At 53.1% G+C, this 21342-nt stretch overlaps 1 protein-coding gene across 5 annotated transcripts in view; it reads right to left on the bottom strand.

The window, feature by feature from the left end:
- Positions 1–21342, bottom strand: part of ADCK1 (aarF domain containing kinase 1) — a 102623-nt gene that overhangs the window by 43338 nt on the left and 37943 nt on the right. For 4 of the 5 annotated variants that reach the window (XM_045562620.1, XM_045562592.1, XM_045562599.1 and 1 more), the window contains exon 4: positions 20337–20540. In XM_045562620.1, coding sequence (XP_045418576.1) covers positions 20337–20540 — 204 coding nt within the window. The remainder of the gene's footprint in view (positions 1–20336; positions 20541–21342) is intronic. The other variant, XM_045562612.1, reaches the window with a different exon arrangement.

Here is a 21342-nt window from a genome sequence, read left to right on the forward strand (position 1 = left end):
TGGCCGTGCAGACCCTGGACAATCAGAGGAGAGGACAGGCATCAAGTGTCTCTCTCCCTCCCCACTCCAAGTCTGGGCTTGGGCCCCCCTCAACAGCTGCCCTGCCTCCAGGTGGGAATACCCCCACCCTCAGCTGCCCACTCAGAGCAAATTATTATAATAAAAATAATAACAGCAATAACAGCTCGAGGACACGCAGACCTTGTCTTCCATGGAGTTTGTGTTCTTTCTGGGGTTCTGAAAGATCAAATTGTCAGTTCTGCAGAGCCATTAGCTGTTGCTACTGCCACGCTGGGAAGAAAACGAAGGGCCGGCAGCAGAACCTGAGGCCCTCTTGACAAGAGCCAAGCCCAGAAATTACCAAACTGCTTCCCGCGTGGAGGCTGGCACAATGCTCAACCCTTACCCATTGCTGAGGAGCCTCCGAGCGCAGGTAATCGTCCACCTGGCTCTGCCAACGGCATCACAGGTCAGACCAAGCTTCTTTCCTCCCACACGATGGCGCCCAGCAGCTGACAGGTAGGGACGCAAGGAGCCTCGGGCAGCCACGCTCCAGGATGGTCGTGGGTGTGCTCCCCAGGACGCGCTTGACAGCTGGTCAGGACAGCTGGGGCTGAGAGACTGGAAGGCATAGCAATTCCAGTGCACGCTCTGGGTCACGCTGCCCAGGCACAAATCCTGGCTCCACAGTGCACCAGCTTGGGTGAGTTACATAACTCCTCTGTGCCTCGGTTTCCTTATCTGTAAAATGGTTATTTTAATACTGGTCTCATAGGGTTGTATGAAAACACACACATAGAGGGTCTAGAATAGAGGCTATAGCAGCCTCTCAATAACTGTGGTAGAAGAATGGGTCCCTCCAGTGAAGAAGGCAGGGGGGTATGACGAAGAGTACTGCACCTCGAGTCAGCAACTCCAGCCTCTCAGTGCCACCCTGTCAGGGGGCATAAGCCCCCATCCTTGTGTCCCCAGAGACTTCAATAACCTCCTAATTAGCCCACCCCACCTCCTCCCATCCATCCTCCGCATCTAGCTAGGGTTAGTTTTGCAAATATAAGCTGACCACGTCACTTCACCAGCTTCCAGGAGTTAAAACCCTAACCAGGACCCACAGGGCCTGACCCTGCCTACTTCTCCTTCCCCACCTCCTCCCTCTGCTCCAACCAGATGGCCTCTCTCAGCCACCAGCACACTCACCCCTATCCACCACAGGGCCTTTGCCCAGGCAGTCCCCTCTGTCCAGAAGGCTCCTCATCCCCCATTCATCTTTACATCACAGCTCAACTGTCACCTCCTCAAAGAAGCCTCCCCCGCGTACATTCTCTGAGTTTGCGTGCCCTCCTCAAGAGAAATTGCCTCCATTTATATTTGCTTTTTTAATCTCCTCTTTCCTTCTAGACTACAGATTTCTGTTTTTGCTCAGCACTGTACCTAAAGCGCCTGACACCTAATTGGTGCTCGGTATTTCCTAACGAATGAATGGAGCTGAGGTTGGATTTTCCCTGTCCTTCCCATACAGAGGGACTTTGAGCTTCCCAGCAGAGCCAATGGAGCTGAAACACCTCCCAGAGCCTCCTTGGTGCTGGGCACCTCGAGAGCTGTGGGTGGAGGGACTCTATGGAAATGTTGTGATAATAATGATTAAGAAAAAGCAGATAAACACCCAGTGTGGCTGGCCAGCCTGGGGAGCCATCCATTAGAGCTGTCATTCATTAGGGGTGGGGGAGGGGGCAGTCCAATCACATCTCCTCAGTTTAAGCAAACCTTCTGTAAATTGTAGGCTGCGGGCACTGACATTTGATAAATTATTCTTCATAATCCACCGTTGGCTGCCATAAATCTAATCTTTCAGCAGTCCCCATCTTAATAACTCCTATAGCCTCGCAGGGTGACATGTCAATGTCCCTGCCTGGGACAGAGATCTCTGGGGTAAGAGAGACCAGAGATCCTGGACAGAGAGCCGGATGAACTGGAGAATCCCACAGCCAGGGCACGGCCTAGGCAGGTATCCACTGGATGATCGGAATACAGAGGCAATGAGCTGCCCTCAGAGCCATGCTGAGAGGCCAAGTGCTCACACCCCACCCAGCACAGGGCCGAGAGAGAGCTCATGCCAGGAGCTTAGACCCAGGGGTTGGCAAGCTGAGTTCTACACCCTCCGCTGCAGGCCTGCCCATGGGAGGGCTTACCACCTCCTTCCTGAATTTGAGCTTGGGTCAGTACAAGGGAATGTCAGGACATCTTTGCTCTGCAGGGACTGGGTGCTCAACCATGGGCAATTCCCTCTACTTGCATAATGTTTGTTGCCTTCAAAGCGCTCTTACGTAATTCTCAACCCTCTCTTGAGGGTTAGGTAGAGGAGATGTTATTGCCTCCATTCTATGGAGAACACATTCGCTAAAGGTCTTCGTTTATTCATCCAACAAACGTTTACTCAGTGACTAATACATGCAGGTCACTGTGCCAGTCACTGGGCAGTAGACGAGGAGTTGGTCCAAACTGGACACAAGCACCACCCTCTGGAGTTGCTATTGCAACTTGAAGTCCAGGGAGGGAGACAGAAATTAACCATGTAATCACAAATAAAATTAAGATGGCCAATTCTGATAAGTGTGATGAAGAGAGAGCTGGTACCATAAGAGCCACGTTCAGGGCTTGAACCTGGACAGGAGGGCAGGGAGGGCTTCTTTGAGGAGGTGACCAGGACCTGAGATCTGAAGGATGAGGAACCAGTTAACTAGCTAAAGAAAGGAAGGGACCCTTCCAGGCAGAGGGAACAGCATGTGTGAACCACGAATAAGGGGAACGAGACACAGCAACAGGAGAAAGCTGGAAATGCAAAGGCCAGCAACTCCAAACCAGAATCCAGGCCGACGTGGGCTCCTGGTATCCCTCCAGGGAAGGGGTCCTCACCCACAGCTCCTGCACACTGGGGAGAAAGCCTGGCCGCAAGGGCTCACGCTCATTTCTGATGAGGCCCACCAATTCTAAAACCCAATGGGCTCACCACCACACAACCCCACATGCCTTTTCCAACAACCTTCAGACGTTCCTACACCAAAAAGTATAGGAAGAGAGCAAATAAAGCACAGCATCCTTTGCTTATGGTATCAGGACAGACCACCTCAGCCTCAGGAGGCAGCAGAATGCCACACAGCAAGCACAGCCTAAGCTGTGTCCCCATGCCTCAGAGCCAGAGTTCAGGAACCAGAGCCCTTTGTACACCTAAGTATGTTTCACCCAGTGAAAGTTTTCCAGACTCACTTCACATGTGATAGCAGAAGTGCCCAGGAATTTTAAAGGAAGGTAAACCCAGATTCCGTGGATCTACTGGGAAGACCAAGCCCATACTTGTGGGGAACCACACACACACACACACGACTGGCTCACCCCAGCAAAGCAGAGCAGTGATTAAAAATGCCACCTCCGGGGTCAGTGACCCTCCCTGCCAAGGCGAGCTGTTTTATCGGGACACAGCATGCCCGTTCACTTACGCATGTCTGCAGCTGCTCTCCTGCTGCAACAGCAAAGGTAAGCAGTTGTGACAGAAACCATGCAGCCTGCAACACCTAAAAGACTTACTATCTAGCCCTGCAGTAGGCAGAAAAATGGCCCCTCAAAGATGTCCATGTCCCAGTCCCCCAAAGCTGCGAATGTTACATGGCAAAGGAGACTATGCAGGTGGGATGAGGTTAAGGCTCTTGAGATGGGAGAGTATCCTGGACCACACAGATGGGCCCAATGGAATCACAAGGTCCTTACAAGAGAGAGGAAGGAGGGTCAGAATTAGAAAAGGTGACACGATGGCAGAGGCAGAGGAGAGAGAGATCGGAAGATGCTACACTGCTGGTTGTGAGGATGGAGGAACGCAGGCGGCCTCTAGAAGCTGGAAAAGCCAAGAAAAGAGATTCTCCCTGAGAGCCTCTAGAAGGAACGGAGCCTGGCCAACACCTTAACTCTAGGACTTCTGACCTGCGGAACAGTAAGATAATAAATGTGTATTTATTGAAGCCACTAAATTTGTGGTAATTTGTTGCAGCAGCCTCAGGAGCTGAACACAGGCCCTTTACAAAGTTTGCCGGCTCCCAATAGAGCATTAGTGACTCAGAAGCCAGTTTTTAGTCTCTTGCTGTATTTCCCAGGGCAGTGGTGGGGCTGGAAAGCTGAGGAACAAGACAGGGGAACAGAGGCCAAGCATGAACCCCAAAAGGTGGGACCAGGCGGGGGTACATCACAGCTTCCTAGTTCCACCGCGCCAAGTGAACCAGTCCCTGTTTCCCCTCCCAGGGCAAGGGGTCCTCCGCTCCTGGGCTGCCTCCTAAATGTTACTCCTTCCCAGCCCTGCGCCAGATGCTAACACCTCTGGGCTGAAATGACGCTTTCCTCTCATCCCAAGGAGCCCAGTTTCCTCTGCAGCCTCACCCGGAAGTTCCAGTCCTCAGGTCTCATGCCAAAGACGGAGGCGGAGGCGCAGTGGGGCCCGAGAGACTTCTCATCACCACGAGGACTTCAGGGTTGATTTGCAGGAGCAGCTCCAGCTATCGGAGGAAGAGCCTCTCCTTCCAGAAACCCAGTTATAGAGAAACGCACACACCCCCTAAAGATCTCATTAGACCAGGGAGGATTTTTTTTCATTATCTAGAAATCAGGGACTTTAGCTTATTCAGCCTCTCAATGCTGAACCCCAAACGGCTCAGGCCTGTGCAGACCCACTGGCCTTCTGACCACCAACCCATCCCTCCCGCTCTCAGGAAAAGGGGGCGACTGCAAATCCCAGCCCTGTAGGAGATTCCTTCCCCAAACTGTTAGCAGGACAGCCTGCTCTCACACACACACATACAGGCACACTGCGCTGTGGACAGCCCTAAGGGGGTCCCCACTGTCCATGCAGACCTTGGGAGTAGCCTCTCCATCTCCCTCAGCCCTCCCCCCTTAATTCATCCCAAGTCCTGCTGAGTTTCTCTCCAAAACATGTCGGTCTACTCCTCTCCACCTCCCCGACTCGGGTCCAAGCCACCGTCACCTCTTGTCTGGGCAACCGTAACAGCCCCTTTAACTGGCCTTCTGGTGAGTTCTACTCCTGTCCCCTACACCAGCCTTGATCTCCTTAGAGGCCCAGCTGACCTCTCCAGCCTCATCTTTCAGGGTCTCTCAGTCCTGCTACCACCAGCCCCTTCCCACCCCTGGTCAGACCCAAGCTCCTTCCCACCCAAAACCTCTGCATTCTCATTCTCTCTGTCCTGCCCTCCTGTCCATTAACTGCCCTCTGGCCTAAGCTTCAACACCCCCACCCCCTCTCCTTACTCAGAACACCTCAGACTTTTCCCCAGGGCATTTATCACAAGAGTTATTAAAGCTTAGTTTTCCTGGTCACTCATTTAACAGTGGACATTCCCCTACAACTAGGTCACAGTGCCCTGATGGCAACTTGTTCACCCACGTAATCCCCGGGGCCAGCACACAGAGGTTCAGCCAACACCCGCAGGTCAATAAATGAACACACAAATGATCAGTGAAGCCCCAGAAGGGAGAGCAGCTGCCCAGAGTCCACACACACAGGAGACCCCGCCTGTGGGCACCCCAGCCGTCCAGCCCAGCACCTGCCCTGCCCCGGCCAAAGTGGCACCAGCCTCCCTAGTCTGGTTCTTGGTTCAGATCCTGCTGAGGCGACAGCAACAGGGCTGACATCCTCAGCTCTGCCCACTCCCAAAGCCCCTCTCCTGCCCTTCTGCCTCTGCTCCTCCTGACCACACTAGTCCTGCCCGAGTCTCACCTCCCCCAGAAAGCCCTATTCACTCCTCTCTACGACCCTATCTGTGGTTCCAAGAACACCCAAAAGCTGTAGCCCACACCCCAGAAAACTTTCTCACTTGTCCTGACCTCTTAAGTTATGACTATAGCTCACTGGTACCTAAAACATAAGCTCCTCGGAGACGGCAGAGCTGTTGTGATGAGTCCACAAGCAACTCATGTAAAGCAGCCCACGCTGTCCCTTCCTCCAGCTCTCCACCCCTTTTGTAGCACCATGGAGAGAGTTCTGCACTCTGAGTAAGGGTACGAGGGCGGGGGGATGGTCTAGTCCCACCTCTGCCACCAAGCAGCTGTGGGACCTTAGAGAAGTCCCCTCACTGTTTGTGGGTCTTAATTCCTGACTTGTAACAGCAGAGTGTTAGACTGCTTCACCCCTGTTAGCCTTTCTAATTCCATGATCCTATAACTCTCACCTTCCATCCTACACGCGCCTAATTGTGCCCCAGCCCCATGTCAGTCAACCCTTACACATGTATGTGCATGTGCACACACACACACGTACATACATAAGTCTGCCTTTCTACCTGCAGTCAGGCTCCCCTCCCTGGTTAGAGACACACACACGCACCAGGAATCCCTGTGGCTTCCCTTCCACAGTGGCTCGGGCAAGGCCACTGACGGACTCCCCTTGACATAGGGCCTCCGTGGCATAAAGCACCGAGGTAGCCTGGCCTGGGACATGGGCTTGTCCTGAAGCTCCATGAATAAAGAAGCAGGCACAGCTGGCCTATTCATAATCAGCATAAAAAATTGATTAGCCCTTTCCAGATTAAACATTATTGTTTCAACGGAGAACATAAATCAGCTAGACGTGGAGGGCTCGCCTCCCTCTGCGGCCAAGCAGCAGCAGGTGGGAGGTGAGTGGGGAGAGCAGGACAGCCCCCTCCTCACCCTGCTGGGAGGGAAGGGCTCCCCCAAGGCCAGCCACAGCCTCACTGCCGCTTACTTAAGCACCTCCTCAGTCATCAGCCGACTGGCCTTTGAGGCAACACAGATCAGGGCGGAAGGCAAGACAGCAGACTGCTGTGAGGTCCAGGAAGCGTGTCCGCCCCGCCTGGCCTCGCAGGCCCATCAGTGTAGCCTTGAACCTGGCCCATCTCCTGGCCTGGCCTCGCAGGCCTGTCAGTGTAGCCTTGAACCTGACCCATCTCCTGGGCTACTCGCCTCCTTGAAGCAGCCTGTGTGTCTTGTCTCTGGAGTCAGTGACACTCAGACTCAGTTGCTGGCTCAGCCCCTGTCCTGCTGTGTGATTCTGAGTAAGTCACCTAACACTTCTGAGCCTCAGATTCTACACCTGGAAACAGCAGGAAGCGGGCACCCAGCTCGCTGAGCTGTTGCAAGGACTACATGAAAACATCCAATGCTTGGGATACAGGAGACATAAATATTCAACTTGACCCTCTGGGGCTCCCCATCCGCACGCCCCACCTCCCATTCTGGAACGCCGAGAAGCCGTCAGCTGCTAAAATGAGAAACCGAGAACCGTCGTAAAAAGCACAGGGCTCCTCACCGAGCACAGAACGCCTCCTGTCTCTGCCTCATACTCTGTGACTCAGGCATGTGACTCTCTTGCTTCAGTTTCCACCTCTGTAAAACAGGAATAATGATAACAGTCCTCGCCCTCACAGGGCAGCTGTGCGGCTTCAGGTCTCTCCTCCAGCTCTTGCCTGACTGGAACCTCCAGGATTCGCATCTGTGCGCAGGGCCCCTTCCCCACAGTCTCAGGAGCTGATAGCCCCAGGCCTGCTGAAGTTAGGAAGTTGGTGCATAAATATCCTACCTTCTCCCTTGGCCCTTGGTGGGTGATTCTAAGCCAGCGTATTTGGCACCACTTCCCAGCTTCTCCACAGGACTGAGCTTCCTTCCCTCACGGTGGCAGCCAGGTTCGGAGCACAGTGTCCAGCTGCCCCCTCCTCCCTGAACACGGCCCCACTTCCCTCTGGCAGCACCAAGATTCCCACAAACCCACTTTCACTCAAATTCTTGTCCTGGAGTCTGCTTTCGGGAAAGCCCAGACTGGGACAAGCACCTGTCACTCGGCAAGCATTTGGTCAAGGTTGGCAACGAGTTTCCCTGTAAGACGGGGCAGGTCTCCAAATCATCCCTTCTACTCAGGGTGTCACCAGGAAAGACAATCCACTGGCTCACGAGGAGACAGGGAGGAGGCGCCAGAAACCACTGCAATCACACCCACCCTGCCCACACCACCAACCCCAGTCCTGAGCAGCCTGCGGGAGGAGACACACTGCCCTTTCACCTGGGGAGGGGCAGGAAGGCCACGAGTTCCAGAAGGCATGGGGTCAGCGGCCAGGGCAGCTCCTTTGAGAGCCATGGCATCTGTCCTCTAGCTTGTGTCCTCCTGACTCACTGCCCAGCCTGGGACGGTCACGCTCTGAGCTCCACGGGGGACGATGAGAGGGGAGAAACTGGCCCTGTCCCAGCTCAGGGAGACAGCTAAAAAGGCCCCACAGGGAAAGCTCACCTTTGCCAGATATGGATGATGGGAAGCACCTCCTTGCAGGGCTGCTGCCTCGGGCCCCTCTGTCCATCCTGCACTGTTGGCTGGCCCTGCCTAAAATGTCTCTTTATCAGTCACAGGGACTTGCACACACACACACATACACATACATACACATACACACACACACAATATTAGCTGATTTGATTCCATTTGACTTCTAAGACCTAGGGCCTAAGTAGTTAAGCAACCCCCTAAAACTTGCCCCATCAAGGGCCAATGCCTATGGCCCACTTTAATGTCCTCCAGAAACCAGGCCTTCCTCGGGGCTGGTAGCTGCAGAGCAGAAGGGGTGGGGATGTAGTCATCAGAGTTCAAATCCCGGTTCTGCTTCTTACCAGCCACATAACTGTGGCCATTGCTAACCTCTCGGGACCTCTGCTTCCTCACATGGAAAACCAGAGTGGTAAAGTCTACCAACCTTGCAGAATCACTGTAAGGATTAGGGACAACATCTGTAACACATCCAGCTAATGTGTACTACATAGCAAACACCATATAAATAGAAACAACACGCTATTAGCCACTGACGTGAACGTCTCCAGTTTGTCTTCCTTTACCCATCTTTACGCCTTGTCTGCTTGTGCTGCTTCCCACCCCAACTCTGACATGGGATTTAACTAAGAGGACAACATCTTCGCACAGGCCCCAGCTCCCCGGCCACAGGGACTGGCCTGGGCACAGGCTCCTGCTCCAAGCTGGACCAGCCACGGGCTTTTACACACACCCTCTGGCCACAGTGATTGGTCTGAGAACCGTACACCTGTGTTGGTGTCCCAGCGCTGCCACAAGACATAACTACAAACTGGGTGGCTTCAAACAACAGAAATGTATTGTCTCGCAGTTTTGGGGGGCTAGAAGTCTAAGATGAAGGTGTTGGCAGGACCATGCCCCCTCTGAAGGCTCTGGGGGAGAATGCTCCCTTGCCTCTTCCTAACTTCTGGGAACTGCAGGCAATCTTTGGAGTTCCCTGGTTTGTAGCTGCATCGCTCAAATCTCTGCCTTGGTTGTCACACGGCCTTCTCATAAAGCACCGCAGTCACTGGATTTGGGGCCCACTCTATTCCAGCATAACTCATCTTAACTCAGCTAATTACACCTGCAAAGACCTTATTTTACATTCTGAGATTCCAGCTGGACATAAATTTGAGGGTGGGGAGGAAAAGAGGACATTATTTAACACAACACAACATCAGACTTAGGCTAAGCCAATCAGAATCCTGATCTGGAATTTTATAGAATGAAACTGGGAGCAGGGTCAGTCCCTGCTGGGGGCGAAGCTGGGGAGAAATGAGGCTGTGAGCTTCCAGTGGCAGCTGGCGTGGATGGAACCAACTGCGAATGAAGCTGCCCTACAAAAAGAAGGTCAGGGGAGAGATACAGCGTCCTGGAAGAGCACACCAAGACCCCCCTCTGCCCAACCCTGTCTAAGCTGGAACACACCTGCCTTTTTGACTCAGCTGGTTCAAGTTGGGGTTATGATCCTTACAACCACAAAAGACCTAACGTACCCATCTATCGTGGGTTGAACTATGTCTCCCACATATTCATATGATGAAGTCCTAGCCCCCAGTACCTCAGAATGTGACCTTATTTGGAAACAGGGTCACTGCAGATGTAATTAGTTGAGATGAGCTCGTGCTGGGTAGGGCACAGTCATAACCCAATAGGACCATGTCCTTATAAAATGGGGAAATCTGGACACAGAGCCAGACACACACACAAACACAGAACACTACATGAAGATGGGGACAGAGATGGGTGATGCTTCTACAAGCCAAGGAACACCAAAGACTGCCACTGAACCACCAGAAGCCTGGAGAGGCCTGGGACAGATTCTCCCTCGAAGCCCGCAGAAGGAGCCAACCCTGCTGACACCCTGATCTCAGACTTCTGGCCTCCAGAACTGTGAGACAATAAAGTTCTGTTCTTTAAGCTGCCAGTTTGTGGCCAGCCCTAACAAACTAACACACCATCCATCCAAAGTTCCCTGCCACTCACTCCAGCCCAGCTGGCCCGCTCTCTGGGCACTGAGTGACCTGTGTCCACCACTCACTGCCACACTGCCAACCTCGCATGCCCTGGGACCTCCCCTCCTCAAATCTTACTCATTCTCCAAGGGCCAGTTCAAAGCCCACCTCCCCCAGGAACCCGCCTCTGAACTTCCCCTGAACTTTCAATCCATCAGGCCCACAGCTGAGTGCTTAATTGTGCTCTAATTACTCCCTCTGTGCATGGTGGTGTCTGCGTGGCTTTGGAGGGAGGGGCATAGCTTTGACATTTGCTATATCCCCCACTGCGTTGGCAGCACAGAGGTAAGAACACATCAGTTGCTCAACAGATCTGTGTTCTCTGAGTGAGCAAACCAACAGGTGGTGGGTTCCCACCTTCCTGAGGTGACCAAATGGGGCCGCCGTGAGCTGAGGCCCTTTACCTACAGGAAGGGCGTGTGGAACACTGCAGACACCCCAGCTGACCAGAGAGTTTGGGGGCCGCCCTGAGCAGTGGATCCCAAAGATGGGAAGCACCCCAAGCATGACTTGTGGACTGAGGGTGACTGGTGAGCACCTTAGTGTAACAGCCCCAAGCCACTCGCAGAAGGACGTAAAGAACACTCTACAATCCTAGCACCTTGAGGGACAGACTTATTGAAAACATGGCTTACCCGAAGTCCACTGGAAACCACAAGGTCTCAAGGATGAGGAAGGCTACTCAAGGGCCTTGGCTTTCTCTGACAGCAAAGCCAGCCCGATTCCAAGTGCCGGACACTCAGTTTCCACCCTGGGACAGAACCATCCTGGATCAGGGAGCAGGACCCCTGGGTTCTAGTCTTGTTTCTACCATCAACCAGTTGTGCACTTAGGAATGACTTCCCCCTCTCTGAGCCTCAGTTTCCTCACCTGTAAGATGCAGGGATTGCAGTAGATGATTTCTAAACCCTTCCAACCTGAGAGTTAGAGATTCTTCCAGATAACTTTTGTCTAAAGCACTTGCCACTGATCAACAGAAGATGAACAAACAGAGTCAGCATTTGTCAAACCCCAGGAAGATCTGGGTACTAGGTGAGGTCCCAGATATATATAATATGAGGGTTCTATTCTTACTGCCGAATTTCGTCCCCACAATGACCCTACACATAATAAGCACAGCTAATAGCTGGCGCTTACCACACCGCAGGCGCTGCACTCTAGAGGAGCCACAGCTCTCAGTGCTCACCACGGCCCTATTAGTGGGAGGGGTCTGTCATCATCCTGTTCACAGATAAGGAAACGAAGGCCCAGCAGGATCATAAAATCCACCCAAGATGACACAGAATGTGGTGGCATTAAGGATTCAAGTTAGGCTGACTCCAAAGCCTATTCTAATAACCTGGATGCCATACTGACCCAGCAGTGATCCTTTTGCTCCTTCTAGAAGCCAGAGCCTGCCCTTGCCCTCAGCCGGTGGTTTAGACAGTCCCACACGTACCCTCCCATGGCTCTCACAGGCTCCTACAGGAATGCACCAGGGACAAGAGAACCAACACCACCTGAGGGCTCCAGGCCCCATAACGCCCCAGGGCCTCAGCCATAATGCCCTGAGTCAGATGGAGTGTCTAGGTTCCTGTAAGAATCCATTATTAAGCACCTTTTGTGTGCAGGCCCTGGGCAGGGTGCAAGGGAACCCTAAGATAAGTGGAAGGAGACTTGCCAGCTCAACGGCATAAGCCTGGCACTAAGATGACCACACGGCCAGGCTGAAGCGCAAGAACACCTATGAGTCCAAACCACGGGCCCTGGGTCCACAAGAGGGTATTTCAACCTGGCCAGGGGGGCTATGAAGGCTTCAAAAGGACAGAGGCATTCGAAGTAGTTCTGCCATCCAAGTCAACAACATTTGCTAACACCTACTATGTGCAAAGGCCACGCTGGGCCCTGCGGAGGATTCAAGTCTGGGAAATGACCAAGAAATAACTGCATAAGAGCTTCAGTAGGGGACAGGAAGTATCCTGGGGGGAGACAACAGAGTTGGGAATCCTGACTGGAGGTGCGAGAAAAGACCAAGGAAGAAAATTTCACTAGAAACTGGGCCTCGGTTTCCCACCTGTAAAATAAGGTCAATAACAGCATCTACCTCCTAGGGTCGTAAGTGAGTTGATCCACATGAAACCTTCTAAAACACTGCCTGGCCCCCGGCAAGCATTCAGAGTGTGCGTGTGTGTAGCTGGTAGTGGTGGTGCTGGTTGTTAGACCCGGAGTCTAAAGGATGAGAAGGAGCCCAGGGAGAGAACAGAGTGGACCGGGGAAAGTCCTGGGCGTGCACCTGCAGGTCTGCGGAGGTCCCCAGGAGGGCCAGGTGGAGCCCTGTGAACCGTGGAGAAGGCCAGGAGGCTGGAAGGCACGCGGAAGCAGCTCCTGCTTTGTGCACTGCGGGGCTTTATTCCACAGGCACAAGAGAGATGTAGCCTGAGCTGCATAAGATACATCTGGAAGCTGCGAAATAACTGGACTGAAGGTGGCTCAGAGACTGGAGTGGGCCCCCCACAGGGGAGACTTGCAGGCCAGGAGCGGGCACAGGTGTGCGGGAGGGCAGCAGCTGTGGGGGGAGGCCGGGCCAGGAGGGGCATCAGGGAAGGACCGGCCAGGGCCACGCCACCTGCCTCTCCCTCGGTGACCAACGGCAGGCCATCCGTCCTGCTGACAGTAATGCTTCCCGCCATCCATCTCCCTCTTGTTAAATTGCCATTTTATGGCCAAAATCTCTCTCATAATTGATAAAAATCTCCTTTTCACGTCGGCATTATTGGGATGAAAATATTTTTTTATCTTCATTATGTTTTTAATACAAATGTATTTTTTATTGAGAGCTGCTGGGAAAGCAGGACGAGGCCGAGCTGGGAGAGGGTATCTCTGTCCCTGATCCCCACCCACCCTTGCCTCCCGGTACCTGGCTTCACAGCCACCAGATCCTTCTGTTCCATTCCCAGAATACTCATTTGATGGCCTTCTTGGGGACAGTCTGGGGAGACAAAGAAACCCAGATGCTTGAACAAACAAAGGTTGTGCTCAGGACCCGGAGAGGCAGATCCAAAGACAGCTACAGACGTCCAGGTGTCCTCAGAGGTGGCGTCAGGCCAGTGAAGCAGCCTGCAGGGCGGCACAGGGTAAGCTGACCTCCACCGGGCGCTGCCAGTGGGAGAGTGGGGCCTGGGCTCCAGAGGGCAGAGACCCCCGGGGTTCGCACAGTTCCTGGCACAGTTCCTGGCACAGAGGAGGTACTCAACAAATACGTATAAGCAAATAACAGCAGGACAGGGAGAAGCTGGATCGGCATCGGAAAGAAGGCAGCAAAGAATACGGGAGGCTGGAGGCATCTAATCCCAGAGGGGCTGCAGGCCCACAGGTGGATTGGCCCTCAGGGTAGGAGGGGCTCCCTTGGCACCCCAGGATATGCCCACCCCTACATACACCCCCCGCTCTGCTCCACCAGGACACTGTAAGGGAAGCTGAGTCCAGCTGCCACCCTGCAAGTGAGGAGGGAGGGAGGTGGGTCCTGAACACAGCACAGCCACAAACCCCGTGACCCTGGGCTCCTGTGGCTCCTCCTTGGCAGCAGCCAGACTTCCTCCTCCAACCCCCTCCCCCCGCAATGGAATTAGCCTTACCTGGGGGCCAAGAGCACAAAGTCAGAGTCCCTAACCCAGAGGAAATGCTTCCCAAGGGCCTTGGGAAGCTGCAATTAACAATGACTAGCTAAGCAGCCCCCACGGTGGGGGACAGTGTGCTGGACACCTAGGCTCTCCACACGCAGCCTACGGGGATTTCTAACAGCGGGAGGGAAGGAGCTGACCAGTGGATAAAATGCTGGGCACTGATCAGGAAGGGGAAGAGAAAGGAGGATTATTCTAGAAAAATAGAACAGTCATGTGCCGCATAACAACATTTCAGTAGTCAATGATGGACCACACATACCACAGTGGTCCCATAAGATAATACTGTTATTTTTACTGTACCTTTTCCATGTGTAGATATGTTTAGATACACAAATACCGTTGTGTTACGCTTGCCCACAGTATTCAGTACAGTAACACGCTGCACAGGTCTGTAGCCTAGGTACGCGGTAGGCCGTACTACCCAGGTCTGTGTCAGTACACTCTGTGATGCCTGCACCGTGACGAAATCAACTAATGACGCATTCCTCAGAATGTATCTCCATCATTAAGCAACGTGTGACTGTATACGGGACAAAGAGCTGTACCAGATATTAGAAAACCTCATTAAAGGCCCAACCATGCCATTTATAAGTCTCCCAGAACCAAGGAACCCATGTTCTTTGCTCATATAAAGCAACCAGGACAAGGCACAGAAATAATAACTAATGTTTACTGGCCCTTTGCCCGGTGCCAGGGCTGCTCTAAGGGCTCCACGTTCACTATTTCGTCCATCCTTACAGCAAGCCTACGTGGCAGGTCCTGTTACCGTCCCAACTTTACAGATGAGCACACCGAGGGACAGAGAGGGTAAGTAACATCCCAAGGGCACAAAGCTAATAAGCCAACAGGCAGTTTGGCTCCTGCCCACCTCAGAGGCTCAATATGAAGCTGAAGTGTCCTATTAAAGCAGGACTGAGGGCACAAATATATAGTCCTGGCCAAGGGCCACACGGGGAATTGTGATGGTTAATTTTATGTGTCAACCTGGCTGGGCCACAGGGCCCAGACATTGGGTCAAACATTCTTCTGGGTGTTTCCGTGAGAGTGTTTTTGAATGAGACTTGCAGTTAAGCCAGTGGACTTGGAGTAAATCAGACTGCTCTCCGTAACGTGGGCAGGCCTCACGCCGTCAGGTGGGGCTGAACAGAACAAGGACCGACCTCCCCTGAGCAGCAGATGCCCTTCAGACTTGAACCACAGCATCAGCGCTTCCTGGGTCTCCAGCCTGGAGGGCCACTCTGCAGATTTTGGACTTTCCAGCCTCCATAATAACATCAGCCAATTCCTTAAAAACAATCAATCTCTCTTAACCACCCCCCTCCACCAATAGACACATATAAACACACACACACACACACACACACACACACACACACACATTCATATCCTACTGGTTCTAGTTCTCTGGAGAACCCTGACTAATACAGGAACGAGTTCCATCCCAGCCCTGGCATAGCTGCCACAGCCTGGAGGAAGGGATGCCCGATGGGGCCACACTTTCCTACTTCCAACTAAGTTCCTTATGTGACAGTAGAGGTGCTGTGTGTCCCTCGCCCAGGGCAGGCGTTCTCCTGCCTCCCCTCTCCCCTTTTGCCTTTGCTCATGCTGGTCCTCACACCTACAGTGCCTTCCCTCTGCCACCACCGCCAAGCTTGATGAACGGTTGATGTTCTTGGGGGAAGAGGTTTTTTTTTTTTTTATCTCTTTCCTGAACTTTTGCTTAAACCTTAAATGAAAGAAGACAAAAAAGTTGCCTTCCAGCTGCACCCATGGGTTCATACTAAACAACCGGTGTGTATCCTTCCACCCGGTGCGCAGTGGTACTCCCACACCTTCTCTTCTGCATTCTTGCAGCAACTCCAGGCAGATGGTACATCAAGAATGCCGAGCACACGCAACACGCAGCACTCGCCCCTGGGTACTACAGGAAGCTATAAAATCAGGTTCCCTGGGAGAGGATGTCAAGGGATGAAAGACTGATAAGACGTGTTTTTGAGTACATGAGCCAAACCACACTACTCCGACACCAACACGAGCATTGCCCTTAACAAAGGTACTTCTGCACTCCACTCCAGCAGCTGGCCTCATTTCCTTGTTTCTCATAGAATTTCAGAGCTAGAAAGAACCTATCTGATGCAACTATGTATGTGTTGGGGGGGGGGTCAGGTATAGGAGTGTGTGTGTGCGTGTCCATAACCAAAGATAACTGTACCAGTGCAGTTGACAATGCTACAGGTCATCTCTTCTTAAGTCCCACCATAACTCTATCCCCAAGCTCTCCACCCACCTCAAACCTCCCCACCTACACCTTCCCCTGCCACTTGTAAAAGATGACCTCATCTCCCTCACTACTGAAAACTCAGACTGTTAGAAAAGTTCTTTCAACCACCCCTACCTCACCCGCTACCCCATCTTGTATATCTCAGTCTCTTCGCCCTTTCTTTGCTCAGGTCCCGCTCCAAGTTCTCCTCTCCCTCAGGCTCACAATCTGAAAAGAACATTCCAGACCCTTCATAATGTGGCCTCAGCCCCAATTTTGCAACCTCAGCTCCACTATTCTCTGGCCCTGGCCACATTCTAGCCAACAGGACTTCCCCGCTCACCCTCCATGCTTTATGTTTTCCTGTCCCCACATCTCTGCAGAGCCACCTCATTAATCAGGAATCCCCTCCTCCAACCAATCCCACCCATCTCTGAGGGCCTGGGTCAGATGCCAGCTGCTTCAGCAAGCCCTGTCCATCCAAATGTGACCCCTCTCTCTCTGCAAACTCCTCGGGCACTCGCATGACCAGGTGCCACTACAGTGAGTACACCTCCCCATGACCCGGGACTCCGGAGGCTGGTGGAATGAGGCCATACCTGTCCTTGGCTACACCCAAAGTGTCCAGCACTGTGCTTGTTGCACTAAGTACCAGCTGCGTGTACAAGCAAGAAAAGGAAAGAATGAAAGAATGATGGAAAAGGTGCTGAACCATGGAATCATCAGCTGTCAGAGCCTGCAGGGGCCTCAGAGAACTGCTAACCCAGACGAGGATGCGTAAGGCTGGGTTTGTGGTTGTCATGAACAACCATGCCAGGGCCTCCAACACGGAGCCAAGGGCTCATGGGGGCCAGGGTAGTCAACAGCCTCATGGCGTAGGCCTGCGCCCGTCCCATTCAGCCTCCTTCCACAGGTGGAGAACCTCAGTCTCATCCACCTGCTCAGGGCTCCCCCTGCAGGGAAGGGCCGGTCGTCAACACCCCTCCCTGACTCGCAGGCTCAGGCGCCATCTGCTGGCCAAGGTCAGCACTGCATCCGGACCCACAGCCCCAAGGGCAGTCGGACCATCCCCATCCCAGTCCAGACCCAGGTCACTCTCGAAAGCAGAAGAGATCCCACCCCCTGGAGGCTGGGCTCCTGACTGCTTCCTGGAAAATGTCTTTCAGGACATAAGCCTAATACCAAAACAAAATAGAAAAGCAAGTTTCTTTCTGGTATTATTAGCTGAGTATTCCAAGACACACACACACTCCTACTTTTTTTTTTCTACCAAACAGAAGCTCTGTTATGTAGGGGACGTGTCACTGGCCTGGGAGTCAGAAGACCTGAAGTCTCATCCTGCTGCTTGTCACTGTCCCTGCCCCAGCTGTGTGGGCCCCAGCACTCTCCTGCCTAAGCCAATCCTACGCAAGGATGATGCCCCTTCGCTCGCCCTCACTGCTACACCGACGGTGCCAGCTGATGTCCAGGGACTTTGATCCAGAACTGGATCGTGGGTCCCGAAGTGCTGCAACCTCAACCTTATCTCCCACTCCCAAGCTGGGGACACCCCTCAGGGACACCCCCACATGCCTGGGGCAGGGACAGGTCTGAGGACACCAGCGGCCCTCTGAGGCTGCTGTTGACGGGAACCGAGCAGCGCGGGCTGGCGCACACCATCCCTGAGTCCCTCTCCACAGCCTGACACTCGCGAGCACACACGCGGTCCCTGAGCTCAGCCTAAGCTCAAGGCTCTCCAGGGACGGGGCCCTAGGCAGATGGTGATGTGTGCCAGACTCAGCTCCTTCTGAGAACACTCCCGAAACCAGGGATGGAATCGAGCTTTCCAGAGAAGGTCCCAGGGCTGGCGTTGGAGCCCAGGATGAGGGGGGCCCACTCAGACATCATCCTGGGGGCGAGACTGCTCCCTAAGAAGTGTCACGGGAGGGGCGGGAGGAGGAGGGAAGTGCCAGTGAGTGACTTGCCTCCGCCCTCACTCCCACACACCCCCTTTCCCCTCCCTCCACCCACAGACCAAAAAAGTGTGTCACCGGGGAACAAATGCCATCTTCCCACGAGGGAGGAGGAGGAAGAGGAGGAAAGGAGAGAAGGCTTTGTGTGCCTGTGGGGCCGTGGTAAGAAGCTTCCCAGCTGTGAGGGACGCCCCCTCAGAACCACGACCTTGACGTTAGCCTTCCTTTCTTGGGGGCTTGAGAGGCACTATAGGGCAGGAGCTCCATGGCCACCATGCTCAGGACCACCTGGCAGGGGGCAGGGGGCTGGAGAAGAGCCCCTAAAGATGCAGGCAACATCTTCCATCCCCAAACGTCCTTCAGCCAGCTGGGTGGACCCGCCATGACTGCGGACACCCCAAACTTCCCATCTCGCTCATCCTGGCTTAGAGGCACCGCTGGCCTGCTCTTGCCCTGTCCCCCTCCCCAGACAAGTCATTTAACCCTCCAAGGGTTAACCTCCTGCTGCCTTCCCCTCCTGCACATCCACCCCCAGTGAGCTGCCACATGCCAGCCACGATGCACTTCACACTGCTATTACAGTGATTTATTTGGTTTTAATTTGAGGGTAAATCTCTTGCTGTTGGAAGCCAGAGGCCCACAGGCTTGGCAAGAGGAAAAGCTACGTGTGGGCTGGCATCATGCCAATCCTGTTCCCTCTACCTGGGGTCCCTCCACCCTCACCCTGACCCTCCTAGCATGAGGCCCGCTCCCTGACTCCAGCCCCAAAGCGAGTTTACCTTTAACTCAATGTCTCTCCCTTTGGGAGAAATGTTCCTAAGGGGCAAGGGAGTCACAGACACTTCTATGCTCACCTCCTACAAGGTCTGGGCCCCCATCCAGGCCAGCCAGTCACTGAGACACTAAGGTACCGATGGTCAGGGCCACTTTCGTATAGATCAATAAAAATGGAACCATGTGGTCTTTATCAACCCTCTGCCCCTGCTCTCAGCCCTACACCAAATAGCCTAAGGAAGCTGTCACTAGTTCACCCATTGGCTCATTAAACAAGTCCTGACACCTACCATGTACTAGATACTATCCTGGCACTACAGACACAGAGTAAAAGGACCATCATGATCTTTATCCTCAAAGACTTTATGACTTGCAGAGGAAATCCTAGACACAACTAACCAAGCCACAAGTTACGCAAGTGCAGGGATCTAAGTTCTGCAGAGCCCCAAGGAGGGATAAGATTGGTCCAGGGAGAGTCACAGAAGATTTCATAGAAGAGCTGTGGGCTGGATGGGAATCCCAGCACCAAGCAACCCAGCCTGGCATTTGCTAGATGGATGGACAGATGGACTCATGGCCTAGAATCACTTGACAGGTAGAGAGCAAAGACATTCCAGGCAGATGGCAGGCCATGAGCATAGACCCCGAGGACTGAGGGTACACAGTGAGTTTGAGACAAGTGGCACAATGTGACCAGAGCGTAGGGAAATAACAAAAATACTAGCAGTAACTAATATTCATTGAGCATTTGCTCTACATATCAGGTACTATACTAAGCACTTTATATTCATTATCACTTCTAATCCTCACAGCAACCTTATAAGGTGGGCGCCATGGCTATCCCCATTTTATGGATAAGGAAGTGAGGTATCAACAGGATCAATCATTTGTGCAGGTCCAAGCTCCTGGCTCCAGAGCCCAAACTCTAGCCAAAATGTTACCCTATCCCAAGGTATAGTCACAAAACATACAAGTAAGTTGAAACCAGACCGGATGGATCTTGAAAGCCCTGCTAAAGATTTAAACTTTCAGTAAGGTAGTAAACCCTCAGTAAGTGATGGATATTATTAGATTGAAATATATGAATCATATGAGGTTGTAGGTCAAAAACAGTCAAACATGAACAATTTCATATGGTTCAACTAGTATTTTTTACTGAGGGCCACTGAGGTTCCTTCCAGCTCTTTGATTTTGGCACCGAGTTGCTGTGACATTTGGCTCTGTGTCACTGGTGAATACCCAGTACCCTGGGCCCAGGCAACAAGAACTCTGCCAGGGCCTTTTCTGAACATGCCACCCTGGGCCTATCCCCCCCGCAAAGGCGGGTACCTCCTTGCCCAGGTCCTCGCGGATGACCTGGCGGACCTCTTGCATGCTGCTCTGCGGGGCCTGGCTGTGCAGCACCTTCAGCGTGCTGGTGTACTCCTCTGGCAGAAGGTAGTCCAGAGCCCCCAGGTGCTGGCCCACTTTGATGAAGGTGCCCCGGTTGGCACAGCAGAGCTCACAGAGACGTCTGGCAGAGCGGAGGTGCACCTGCAGGGAGACAGGCCGGGGCCAGAGAGGTGTGAGTACAGACTGTTGTTCCCTTCTCCTGCTTGAAAACTCTAATCCCCAGCTCCCCCGCCCACCCCCCCGCCTCGTGTCTAGCGCAGGTGCATGTGCGCTCACATACACACACATTCCTCCCTTCGCCTCCCTCACTGTCCTTCAGTCTCCTGGTACACACAGCAGTCAATCCCAACCTCATGCCGAGCCGGCCTTCATACACAGCCCAGTGCTTCTGATCTCCTCCCCATCCAAACTTACCTGGTCTGGGTCCCCCCCTCCCTAGAAGTGAGCATTCAAGGCTTTTAACCAAGCCTAATCTACTAATGATTCATTCAAGGGTACTCTGAGTTAAGGTACTTGCCACTCACCCCTCAGATATACTAATAATACTTTGTTGAGATCTCTACAATTTATAAAACATGGTCATATGCATTACATCTTTTAATCTTCACAGCAGCTCAGGGAGGCAGGTGTTAGTAGCTTTAAAGATCAGAAACTCAGTTGTTTTGTTTATAAAGCAACAGCTAATAAATGTCAAAAGAGAGTCTAGAAAACACTCCAAATCTAAGGCTCTTTTACCATAGTAAACTTTAGCAGGGCTCTCCTCATTAACTGGAGGAATAACTGTGCTGGGGGCATCGGGCACAGGGAGTTGGCAGCAGGGCAGGTTGTCTAGGACAGGGCAGCCTTAACTGACGTCCTATTGCCCACCAGGATGCCCACCTGGGCAGCCTGCTAGAGCCTGGAGTCTGGGTCATTGCTCTGCTCTGGTGGGAGGGGGGCCAAC

The sequence above is a fragment of the Lemur catta genome, chromosome 1, assembly GCF_020740605.2.
Source record: "Lemur catta isolate mLemCat1 chromosome 1, mLemCat1.pri, whole genome shotgun sequence".
NCBI classification, from domain to species: Eukaryota; Metazoa; Chordata; class Mammalia; order Primates; family Lemuridae; genus Lemur; species Lemur catta.